The sequence below is a fragment of the Cordyceps fumosorosea genome, assembly GCF_001636725.1.
Source record: "Cordyceps fumosorosea ARSEF 2679 chromosome Unknown scaffold_112, whole genome shotgun sequence".
NCBI lineage: Eukaryota > Fungi > Ascomycota > Sordariomycetes > Hypocreales > Cordycipitaceae > Cordyceps > Cordyceps fumosorosea.
This window is the reverse complement of record NW_017387412.1, coordinates 1-12019: the sequence shown is the minus strand read 5'-3', so window position 1 is coordinate 12019 and position 12019 is coordinate 1. Positions and strand designations below refer to the sequence as shown.

The window sequence follows — 12019 nt, the reverse complement described above, 5'->3', positions numbered from 1 at the left end:
GGGCTGTGCTGGCGTGACTTCATGAGCTGGAAAGCCAGAAACAGCCAACGATAAGTGAATGCGCCTTGGAAGTGCGGTAGACCTGGAAGAGAACTGAGCTACAAGAACTTACAGATAGCGATTTTGTCGACTGGCTGCGTTCACTGCTGCTCAGAGGGACTGACACAACCGCCAGCCACTTTCATGTATGCCTGGGCATCTGTCGAGCCTCCACGTCAGGAATCATGACAAGACTAGAGCAGGAGGAAAGGCGACAGCGGTACAACTACGCCGCGCAAGGGAGACTGCCGCATGGCCAGGGCGGCTGCTTGGCCAGAGCCCGGCACGCCATCGGAAGCTTGTCTTCGCGCGCCAACAAGCCGCTCTCGCTACTTCGCGACGGCTTGCTGATGAGAGATATTCTCCCGCGCTCCTGTCGAGGTCATCCCTCCCCTCAAATGCGTCCCCAAGCCTTTAGCTGACCATCACATCACCCTGCCGCGAATCCTGCGCCGCATGTTCCGTGCAGGCAACGATGGGGACCTACACCCGCACGCAAAAAATCCTGGAAGACATGGAACGGAACTCTCGTCTCTGGCCCTTGACGCGCTACATGAACTCCTATCGTAAATGCAACCCTGTGGTGCACAGCGAAGTCGAGGTCTTCGAGCACTTTTACAAGCACAAGCTCAAGTTCCTCGACAGTGACCGCTACGTGTACTCCAGCAAGCCTGCTTGTTTCGCCTGCCCGCTGTACTTTGAACACCACCCTGCCACAATGGTCATTACGGAATCACACGAGAAGGTCTACCTCAGCTGGGGTCCGCCCACGATTACGGACTTTCGCAAGGGTGACCTCGCGTCGAATCGGCAGCAGGATCTGATGATCAAGATTACGCTGGCGGCAAGAAATGAGGCATTGGGGTAGATATTAAGGCGGAGCCATCCATCGGGGTGGCATGCAGACTCGACGACGGGTTTGCGGGACAAGACACGGCAGATCTAGTCGGTATGCTGAACGGACTGCTTGATGACGTGCTGCATGTGGAGAGACTTCTTCAGCCCAGCAACAGCGTCCAAGAGACTGATGACGAAGAAGGCGGCTTATCTTTATAGTCAGCAAGATTTAGTGTTAAATTGTAAATGATTGACTGGTAGTTAGATTGGCTCAATTCCGCATATCAGAATGTTCACCCCTCCTCCGCGAAGCCAGGATGCTGCTGTAAAACATGTCTATGTACCGACTCGGGACGCAGAAAGTAACTCCCGCAACCTGGGACAGGGCAGCAGGGTTTTTGAATCGTGTGGCTAGCGTGAATCTCCCGGAAATGCCGTTTCATCTCCTTTTGCTCAGCGGTACGGTCTTGGCCGCAGTTGCCAGCGGGACAAAGCACGGGCTTGAAGTGCCTCTTGGCATGACGACTCAAACACACCCATCGTGTTAGTAACGAAGGTTCTGGAAACATACAGGAGCGAGGAGCGTACCGGAGATCTCTGCCATATTCATATTCAGCGTTACCAGCGCATTCCGCCTCTGGACACCGGTACAGCCCATCTGTACCTTTGTACTTCTCGCTCTCCCACGGCATCACCATCTCCGGAAATTTCCACTCGCCCCCCATTCTCTCCGTGAACTTTGATATGTACTCTTCCATTTTGCCACTTTTAATTAGCTCTACCTCCGTCCCCGGGTGCCGCCAAGTCGGCACTACCTCGCAACTCATCCTCAGAGCTGCACACGCGGATATCTGTCGACTCGATGATGCGGAAAAGGCATTTCAATAATGCGCGCCGTCAACATGAATCGGCGTAACCGCAGGCGGCGCGGGACCGGTTTTATCCTGGTCTTCCTCAGATGGTGGCTGCGGGTGGAGTCGAGTCATTTGGGGAGACACGGGGAGCACCGCTTGGGCTAAATGCAAGATGGCGGCATCGGCTGGGCCGGGACGGATAAGGAGCATGCGGGGGTCGATTGTCGGCTCTTCATCATCGTCACCCATCGATTCCATGATGGGCATCAAACTGGCCTGAAGGACGATGCGTCGTTACGGACAAGGTTTACTTTATGGTACAAGTACGTGCGCGGGAATATATACAGCTTCACCACGGCTCGAGCGGCCTACCACTACTCATGCATGTCTCTCATAAGAAACGCCACCTTAATTCCTTGTTTTCCAAACACTCAGAAATTTACCTGGATCAAAACCGAAGCCGCTAGAATTCTCCTGAAGCATCACCGAAGCATCAAAGAAAACGTCCTACAAATTGTACGTAACGCTTACGGTTATACCGCTTCACTCCGTCTCATCAAAATCCTCCGCCGTGAGTTGACCGCATGATTTCCGGTATAAGCTCATGCGCCTCGTGCGGGCTGATGATCGCAGCCCTCGTTCCCGCCGCAGTACACCAGCTTGTGAGGACCCATTGAACGGGCCGCTGATAGGAGTCGCGAGCGCCCGGCAACTTCTTTTGCGAAGTGATTATCTTGACTGTTCGTGCAAAGTCGGCATTGACGAGGAGAGAGCCAGGAAAATGGAACAGCTTGGATGTGTCGCCGACGCTCGTGTCGGAGAGGGAAAGGACGGCCGAAGAGAAAGCAGGCGACCTAGCGCGTATTGTGCCATCGCGAATAAAGCTGATGACATCTTGATGTATCTCATGCAGTTCCGGGGCCGCTGGCTTAGGCCGCTGAATTTGGCGCTCTTGTTCAACCTCGGGTGCCAGCTCCTTTTCCTGCTCTTCTTGAAGAACAGCCGAACGAGAGCTCGACACGCCAAAGTCCTCGCAGCGTGACCGAATAGCAGCCATGGTCTCGCTTTCCTCGAAATCAAAATGCAAACATCCAAGTTTTAGCTGGAGTTCTTCTGCGGTATTGTGGGCGGTCGGTCGATATCGGTACTCTATTGTCTGCGATCCTTCCTCAAGGAATTCCTTGGCTTGCTCTTGAGACATCTTGATACCAAAAGGCGTCTTTGACCTCGCCCATGTTTCCTTCTGTCGCTCGAACCGTGACCCCTGAATGGCCCATAGTGGCATCACCCGATGCAGGTCAGCATGTGTCTCGTAAATGGACCATCGCAAAACGTCGTCGACGGTAATTCCATCATCCTGCGCGTTGCCCACTGTGCGGTTGACACGGAATTGTATTTCCTGCGATAGGCAAAACACAACAGACTGGCCGCTTCCCAGTTTGCGCATTCTCATGCAAGCTTGGACGGGTCCATGCTTTGTGATCTCTGGGCTTATGGTGACTGCGGCCCTGTAGATTTTGGGAAGTTTGAAATCGGTTCTGCGAGTATGCGCTTGTTCAAGGAAGACGAGGCAACGATCAAGCTGGTCACTGTATGACGAGCCCCAGGCTCTCCACAGTTCCTTTGCGATCAATGACGCAAATGCCGTCGTTATTATAAAAAAGGCCGACAGCGTCTTGATGACCCTCGGGCAGAAGTTCTAGCCATCCCGTAGCAACTTTAACATTTGTAAGCTCCAGAACCTGGGCACTCACATCAAGAATAACATGAACCTCGTTTTCAATATCCGCCACAAATTCAAAAAGATTGTCGATGACAGAAAACTCATCTTTGAACTTCTGATGCCCAGTGAGTGGCTGACTTTAGGAGATAAACCTTGTTCTTCTCGTAGCAGTTTTTCAAGTATCAATGCATTGGTGTGAATCTGCTCATCAATGTCAAGCTGCTTCATGTCGAGGGGAAGGACGTGGCGAGAGTCATTGGTCCCGCTGAAGCCCGTGGTAGGGTAATGCTTCTGTTGCCCGAGGTCCCAGCCCGACGCTGAAAGCTTGTGTGAGAATTCTTTCATCTCTTTAGGAAACACGAGATGTGAGAGAAAGTAATCGATAGTGCTTTTGGCGTAGCGAAGTGGCGGGAACACTTGTTGAGTAAGCTGGCCGATGTCTTGGATATTGACACCACCCAGTCTGCGAAAAGCGGTAGCCAACTCTGGAGTGTCTTTAACCCACTCCTGATACTCAATGTCGGCTTGATCGGATCGCATCACGTGGTCGAAAGTAGCAACGAGTTTCTTATATGACAGGCCTTCGTAGTAGTAACAGAGACAAGTCAAAAGAATAACCACGTCGGGCTGGCTGAATTCAGACCTAGGTGACGGGCAGTCCTTTGCTCGGTAGGGAACAGCCAACTTTGTATTTTGATGCGGCTACCGTCAAGGCCGTAGTTGACTCTCCATCGCTTCTGCTTCAACGCGAATAAGAGCACCCGTCCAGCAATGAGACCTCGAACTATTGAGAAGTAGTCCCTTGATTGCCAGGAACCCAAAATATTGCCCGTATCACAATATACACAATATACCACACGTGACTCCCGTCAATGAGCCATCATTGGCCAAACGCCACTTACACATGTCTCTCTTGAAAGTCGTGTATCCAGCCACGAATTCAAGCACTCTAGCACTTCCATCACATCACTTCCCAGCCGGTTACGACGATCTGTCACCGGCAACCAGAGAATAGCCGTTCAGGCTTGGCAGACAGTGCCGGAATAGACAGAATGTTGACCGCCATTTTACTCAGGTTAGGGTGGTTCTTTTGCTGCGTCTCCTCTGGCCACCATGAAAGTGCGCTCCTGAAGCCATACGTCCGCTCGGCCTGACAGTAGCGCTCATATTCATCCGTGATGAGTGCCAGCTGAAGGTGTTTATTCCTCCAATCCAAAGAACTCGTTTGTTGCCGGCAACACGGTATGAGAAAATGACAGAGACGACTCAATGGGTCTCCAACGCCTTTGCTGGTTCAAACCAATCCTTTCTCCAGTTTTCCTGTACGTAGTGCCACTTATGCGAAGGGTGTAACACTATGGCGGCCAGATAGGCAGGCGACTCATCAGTGAGACAATAGTACTTGTCCAGTTTCGCCCACCCAGAGTTGTACATTGGACTCATCATGCGATCATCACGACTGGCGGCCTTCCCTGCTCCAAACTGGCCAAGCATAAAGTTCATGGCCAATAGAACATGATCAAGAGTAAGGAAAGACGACTCAAGAGCCTTGGTAGTCATTTTTAGCTTCTCCAAAAAGGCCTTTTTCTTTTCTAGGACAGCCCAATCATCTGCGGACAGCTCGTCCCCGGCGCACTCAGCTTCCTTCCATTTATTAACATAACCATCAACTGCCTTGCGAAGGTTCAGCGCTGTCCGCATACTGTACCATGAGCTCCATCTTGTGTCATTGTCTCGCGCGAGCTTGTGGTTGCCGCTCAGAGCGAGAAACCTGCGGCTCCGCTGCACGCTCCGTTGGATGAATACAACGAAGTTACGCAGCTTACCAAATGGCCCCCGTTCCCGCCAAGCTTGTATGTCCTTCAAAGATGCACTGTTCCTGGAACCGTCAAGTTCGAGCGTCTCTTTATCGTTAACAAAGAGGAAAGCCCTGGTGGCAAGGTTGATAATGTGACCCTGACAGCGAAGGCGGTGGACTTTTGGGTCGTGGTAAATGTCAAATCGGCGTAGGAGGTCGAGAGAGAGCGACGTCATCATCGTGTCGTTATTCGCAGCATTATCCATCATGAAATACCCAAGCTTTGACGCGAAGCCCCAGTCCTCCACCACGTCCAAGACTGCTGCCGCAAGGTGAGAGCCGTTGTGTTCGCTGTCAATGTCTTTTAGGGCCAACGTGTGATGCTCTAGTTGTCCGTCTTCTGTGACGTAATGTGCGACTATGCCGAGTATGGCCAGGCAATTAGGTGACGTCCAAAGATCGCAGCTGATGTGAATTCTTGACTTGGCCGCCTGTATTCCCTGCTTTATTCTTGCCTTCTCCGCATCAAACTGTCGCATTATCCATTTCTTGACCGTCTCGTGCGTGTCGGGCAGCCACGTATCAACGTCGTCGTTGAGGTACAATAGGAGCGCTCGAAACTCGGGACATTCGACGAGACGAAATGGCAGAGAACAGGCCGAAATAAACCTCACATATAATGCTTCGAGTTGGTCAGGGACAACCGAGTCACCTGCTTGATCGTTCAGGCGACGGCGCTTCCGCGGGTTCTCCTCGGCCGTAAGCTGAGCTTGTTCGAGAATCACCCGTATGTTGACCACCTTGGATGTTCGAGGAGCGCCCCTCGAGAGACCATGGCCCTCTGGCGGAGGGCCTGTCAGATACTTAGCCGGAGTTGCGGTGCCGCCGGAGCAGGAATATGTCTTGTTGCAGTGACGGCAGCGCCATTCCTCCTTGCCCGTTCGCTGGTTATAGTATCTGGTCTCCCTGTCTTCGTCCGGCATATGCGAGAAAACCCACGACGTCCTTGGCTTGAGGCACAGTGCTGAAGATGATGAGAGTAGGTGGAGCAATGGTGATAAGCAGTTGGACGCGTTGCCCTCGTCCGAGTCGCGCAACGCGGAGTTGGAGAGGGCTAGGTCGCTATTCGATTGTGCCGGGGTAAACTGTCGTGAGGTTGGGGTGAAGTCGAGGCGTTGTTGAGGCATCGAGACGGTGTTGTGGAACGTGGAGTGCACGTAGCGGCAAACGCGCAACCATTTTTCAAGCAAGAGCAACAGTGTAAGGCGTGACAGTGAATGGGCATGGTGTGATGCTCTTCCGTAAAATGGCCCTTCTGATTAGAGCCGCTTACACAGCCTTCATTTAAGGGTGTGAGGCATTCATCAAACACGTGTCGACCGCTACCCTACATCATGTTTTTACTCTTGAAAGTTTTGGCCAAGTCCTAGCAATATAAACAGTATAAATAATATACTGCCAATACGACGATATCTATATTGTATTGTCACAATATGCGGATGGTCATATTGTATTGCTACAATATGATGGTTGTGCTTGTCATATGTATGTACAGCCGTATATTGTCATGTTACCATATTATTAGCAACACTGTGATGTCTGATGCTGGTAAATAGAACCAGCTATAAATTCGTAGCTCTAGCTCCGTTAAACTCAACGGCCAGGTACCTGTGGCCGATATTGGCGAGCGGCGATCGGAAATACAGCCAGTATCGATGCAAAAGTTTGCAGCATTCCGCCGCCGTCCTCTAGACTCCTGGGCCAGAAATCTCGTTGCAGCCGTATTAGCTGCGTTCAACATGTTCAGACCTAATTGGACGAGACACATGATATCTTCTTGGGCATTGACATGAAGAAAGCTGTAGCCAAGAGGCAATACATTTGGCAATGCGCGTAAAGCTTCAACTCAAGATTCTTGTCACGTCGCAAGGATGGTGCGGCAGGTGATGGTGGGCGACCTTAAAAATAATGGGCGATTTAAGCTTATGCATCTTGTCACGCCATGTGATCCCATCAGCTCTGTAGTATAGCACCCGCTGAGCTCCTCAATACCCACGACGATAGATACATGGTAGTGTTTTGCGTTTCTTTGAGAATAATCCCTAACTGGGCATAGATCGAATTCATTCTTTTACTGGCAGAGTCTACTCCCGTCGCTCGTTGGAACGCTTTCACTCTCGGTAGTGAGGTGAGAGCATTTTCTCGTTTATTCCAGAGTTACTGTTCCAGCACTTGCTCGCCATGCGCTCTTCGCATTAAGGTGTTCAGCATCGACGACACCCAGCATTTATTCTAAGGCAGTATGCTGTTTTGTGCAGTGCTGTACCGCTAGGAACTGTATTACGTCCACCTATGAAGGTTATGCATCGGCTGCGAGGAGGTACATAGCGGGGGACGGTGATCAAGTACATCACAAGTTCTGTGCAGCACATCACTCTTCTATCCACAAGCGATAATTGCTCAGAGACCTACCAACTGCTTATGAAAACCACTACAAGTTCAGTATCTTATCCATGACATCTTCTGTGAAGTCGCCCCCCTCGCGATACAACTCCCTAAACCCCTGCTGCGCCCACAAAGCTGCAATATGATTTTTCACTTCCGAAACAACAGTAGTTCTAAGTGAAAGTCCGCCACTCTTTGTGGTTGAATGGTAGACATTGCGGATACAGTCAGGAAACCTGTCACTGACCCATAGCTTTAGAACTTTGGAGCCGAACCGTTCCGATGCATGCTGCTTCAAGCTGTCAAGCTCGAAATATTCTGCCAAGTTGTAAACTCGGACATCGCGCGATAACTCTTCATCATCTGGTTCGTCTGTGGTCAGTCAGCAGGAGTTTTTTGCTGGGTAGAAACAACGACCTTCAAAAGCTTCGAGCTTCGCTGGTTCATCAGAATAGTCCCCGGTATACATGTATTCAAACACGCGCCAATACGCATGCGGACTATCCTGGTCAAATGTAAACTCTTTGCTTGCGCTCTCTGCAAATTGACCCTCCAGCGCACGTCTGAAGTACGAACTTAATGCTGCTAGCACAAAGCTGTGAGCTGGCAACTCTGTCGCGCCCTGTTTTGTGCGGATATAAATCGTTACGTCGGAAAGTTTTGCATTGTTGAATGAGCTTTATGCTAAATATCAGCAATGAAAAAGAACACCGCAAATGATACTGACGCTTTCGCCGCCTGATTCAGGGGCTGTTTGCCAGCCTCTGCATTTGGAGCAGACATGCCAGTATTGATATGTTCCAAGAAGTGTAACTCCTTTGTCTCTTCTGGTTCAAATTCCTTTTCGACTTTCTCCTCTGTTTCAGGCTCGTAGTACCCATACAGGAGCGATTTCTTTTTGGACTTGGGCATACTCGGAGTGGACTATGATGGACGATGAGGCAGAGGTTTATGTTTCGGGTTCTGGATCGGGTTGCAACAGTGACAAGTCATCGTACCCAGCAGGCACAAGCCTTTGCTAATTCGGCCAATCATATAAGGACACGTCGGGTTGCATATGTATGTTGGAGAGACGCAGCTTCCAGTGGTTATCTTCGCCCGTTACCCTCGTTCCGGTTGGTCTTGCAGGATGGCCCCGCCGCTGAGGCACACGCCACACGCATCGCTCAATCGGGCTCGTCACTCCATGACTGGGAGCCAGCTACTGAATTTTTATGCGATCACGATCAAATGAATGTGGACCGTCTTATCGTTCTATAGTCGTAATAAGCGGGGTTCTAAAATGGATAAAGGAAGACTAACAGCCGTCAGTTCGCAATTCTGTCCGGCAGAGCTCTCGTTACCCCAAGTTCCCCCCCTAGCCCTTTGGGCCATCCACGTTGACACTTGCAATCATGCTTTTGGACCAGTAGCGCTACTCTTGCACTTTTCGCCGGATTTTCTCATCGTGCCAGCCGCTAGAAACAACTTCCCTCCCTGAGGCTGAGCTGTCGAAAGAGTCCGTCTGAGCCAAGGATGTTTGTGATAGGGAAACGAGCCCAGCGCAAGACTCATAGGAAGTTGTACGTGGTACATTGGGGGACAAATGATTTCTTGAACAACTCGGACGCATGTCATACGTTCTAGGACTCCGACGCCAGTTGGCGACAGGCCTTACAGATAGAGATGGCCTTTAAAGGCATACAGTACTAACCCATTGTGCAGAAACTCTAGTAGAGTTGGATTGCAAAAACCTGCTTGCGGGGGGTAGAGTTGGACAAACCCGACAGGGGGTAGAGTAGAATAATCTGATTGGTCCACGCTCAGCTAGCCACCAATCGAATAGCACTGCTGGTAGCATTCATTTAACGCGGACGCGACCGCGACCGTGCACAGGTTCTATATTAAAACCTCAAGTAGCAGAGTAAATGCTGTTCATACGCATCAGCCACTTCCTTCCATTGTTCCTTGCGCTGGAATCATAATGGATTCTATTGGGCTGTTTGTCTTCCTGAAACAATACCGACTTGTTGTCTGTCGAAAGTGCAGTGGTGGCTAAAGAAGTGCCGAGTCCAGTGTCATACCACGTCTCGCCTGCTAATTTGCTCTTCTGCTCCGCAAGGAACGGCATGGATAAAACAGTAACAGTCTGCTACTTGTATCCTACCACCTCTTCATGCTATATCACAGTTGACTCGGGCTCATGTAGGTTCGGAAGAGGCTGGGAGTTGGCGTTGGGTATTGCTCTCAGGACCAAGTCCACAGCGTGGTGTGGACGATATCCCTCCCTCGAATAACATGAAAAAGAAACTGTGGTACACTCGCAATAATGGCATCTGTCATGATATTGTGCGTCTTGGTTGCATTGACAAAGATTTCCTGGTCAGTACAAGCGAGGCACTTCTCATCGACTCCGCGGCGTAGCTAGTCAAGAATGCCTTCTTGGAGCATCATGCGCACTGGACAAATAGTATTCCATGTAACCGCCGCTGTTAGGCCCGGGAACACATGGCAGCTGCGGCCCATGGCGACAGGATTGGCAGCAGGCAGTGTAACATTCCGGTATCCGCAGCTGTCAGGCAAGCTCGCGGCCAGACACGCCCACTTTGCGTCACTCGCAGCGAGCGACGACAGTGCCTCGACGCGTCCAGTGACCAGTATGATAGAGATCCACGCCATCTAGCCACTGCCCTACGCTAACCACCGTTTTTGTACGTGGCAGGCCAGCGTTGATGAATCGATGGTACCCCCCTCAGATATAATAATAGACTGGTGCGCATCGATCGATGCATCGCATTCTACTGCAACTTTGCGAAAATGACAGAGAAACTGTGCGAGAGGGCTTCCTGCCATTGCCTCGCTAAAGGAGACAGAAAAACAGACGCAGTGCGGCCACTAATACATTGGATTTTCGGTTTATGACAGTTCTGAAACAGAAAGCTACACGATGACTTCTTTCCGTTTACTTCGTCTTCGCGCCCCAAGTAATGGAGAAGTTGTCGTCCTCAAGGGTAGGTTCTGCCTAAACGAGCTTTGGTTCATCAAACACTGCCCTTTTCTTCCGATTTTTCTTAGCCTTCTTGCTCTTGGATGAAACGCCACCCCACACATCCTCCACCGATTCAGGAGTCGACTTGGTATGTGGCTGCTCAACTACCTGCTCCGCCTCATAGATCAGATCATCAGCCAGTACAGCCTCAGGAGCAGAGCTATCGGCTAGGTCAACATCGCTCCCCGCTGTTGCTACAGAACCAGTGGCAGACTGTTCGCTTCCAGTATCACTGAGTCGATCGGTCGTGTTGTCGCTGCTCTCGTTTTCGTTGTCCAGGGCTATAGAATGTTAGAAGACACTCGACCCGACAGGACACCAGCCTTACCATTGACATAGAGTGCTGCAAATGTCTTGCAAATTTCACTTCCGTTGCTGAGGACTTTCAGCTTCGTCTCGAGCTCCGCACGTGCCGCACGACTCTCTTCCGTCTCTGCAGCAATTTGGGTGATGACAGCGTCCTTCATCGTGAAAATGGACGTCGGATCCATGATTTCGCTTAGGTTGCCCAACAGACAAGCCTCGATGACCTCGACCGCGACGTCGTCTATAAATCGCTTCATAGCAACCTAGTCGAACATTGGTTAGCTTCAAGCTGCCATAGGCGCGTGATGGTGTCTTACCTTGTAGTAGGCATCCAGGCAGTCAAGTGCGTCAGAAGCGGCAAAATGATCCATATCTGCCTCCCGCGGATCAAGCAGTCGCTCAAGAAACTGCCCAAAGTCCATCGTTCTGCTGATCGAGGTTTTGGATCCCAAAGAAACCGCCCCAAATTCCTCCTGTATCAATGCGACCAGTCTGCACTTTTCACGCTCCTTGCGGATGCTTTGTAGAGTTTCCGTAAAGTACTGGTTGTAGGTGATGGGGTGGCCGGTTCGGTGTGGCTTCAGCAGCCCAGAGAGCCTTTCGCGCAGGACCTTCAGCAAGGAATCCAGATGCGGCTCAAAGACGCCGGCCAAGATCGACTTGACCGTAGTGGAGTCGGCGACGTGAGTGACGAGGTGGTTCAACGACAGCCGAATCGCTTTCCACACTTCCAGGACGTGGTCCTCGGCAATCTTTCCCCACGGCGATGAGAGTTCCTTGAATAGTTCCGTAACAATCATTGGGTTGAACATACCAGGTAGTTCTCTACCTCGACCTTTCTGAATCACCAAAACAATTTTTTCAATGTATTCGTCTCGAGTCAGGTGGCCGTGGCGTCCCGACCCAACTTCCTCGCCGTCCTCTACAACTTCGTATCGCCGACCATCGAAGGCCATTTTTTCCGCAAAGCCTCGATTCAGACTCTGAAC

The 12019-nt window shown here is 51.0% G+C and overlaps 4 protein-coding genes across 4 annotated transcripts; 1 reads left to right on the top strand and 3 right to left on the bottom strand.

Moving 5' to 3' along the window:
• Positions 1-514: 514 nt before the first annotated feature.
• On the top strand, positions 515-907 carry ISF_09967 (hypothetical protein; the record flags this gene model as incomplete). Its single annotated transcript, XM_018853566.1, has 1 exon — positions 515-907. The coding sequence occupies one exon, from the start codon at positions 515-517 to the stop codon at positions 905-907; it is 393 nt and encodes a 130-aa protein (XP_018699249.1).
• Positions 908-2286: 1379 nt separating this feature from the next.
• Positions 2287-2931, bottom strand: ISF_09966 (hypothetical protein; the record flags this gene model as incomplete). The annotated part of the gene is made up of 1 exon (XM_018853565.1): positions 2287-2931. One exon carries the CDS (start codon positions 2929-2931, stop codon positions 2287-2289), a length of 645 nt encoding a protein of 214 aa, XP_018699248.1.
• A 1788-nt stretch (positions 2932-4719) lies between these two features.
• On the bottom strand, positions 4720-6438 carry ISF_09965 (transposase-like protein; the record flags this gene model as incomplete). The annotated part of the gene is made up of 1 exon (XM_018853564.1): positions 4720-6438. One exon carries the CDS (start codon positions 6436-6438, stop codon positions 4720-4722), a length of 1719 nt encoding a protein of 572 aa, XP_018699247.1.
• A 4259-nt stretch (positions 6439-10697) lies between these two features.
• On the bottom strand, positions 10698-11986 carry ISF_09964 (GTPase effector domain, GED; the record flags this gene model as incomplete). Its single annotated transcript, XM_018853563.1, has 3 exons — positions 10698-11005; positions 11053-11293; positions 11348-11986. The coding sequence occupies 3 exons, from the start codon at positions 11984-11986 to the stop codon at positions 10698-10700; spliced, it is 1188 nt and encodes a 395-aa protein (XP_018699246.1).
• Between the last annotated feature and the right edge of the window lie 33 nt (positions 11987-12019).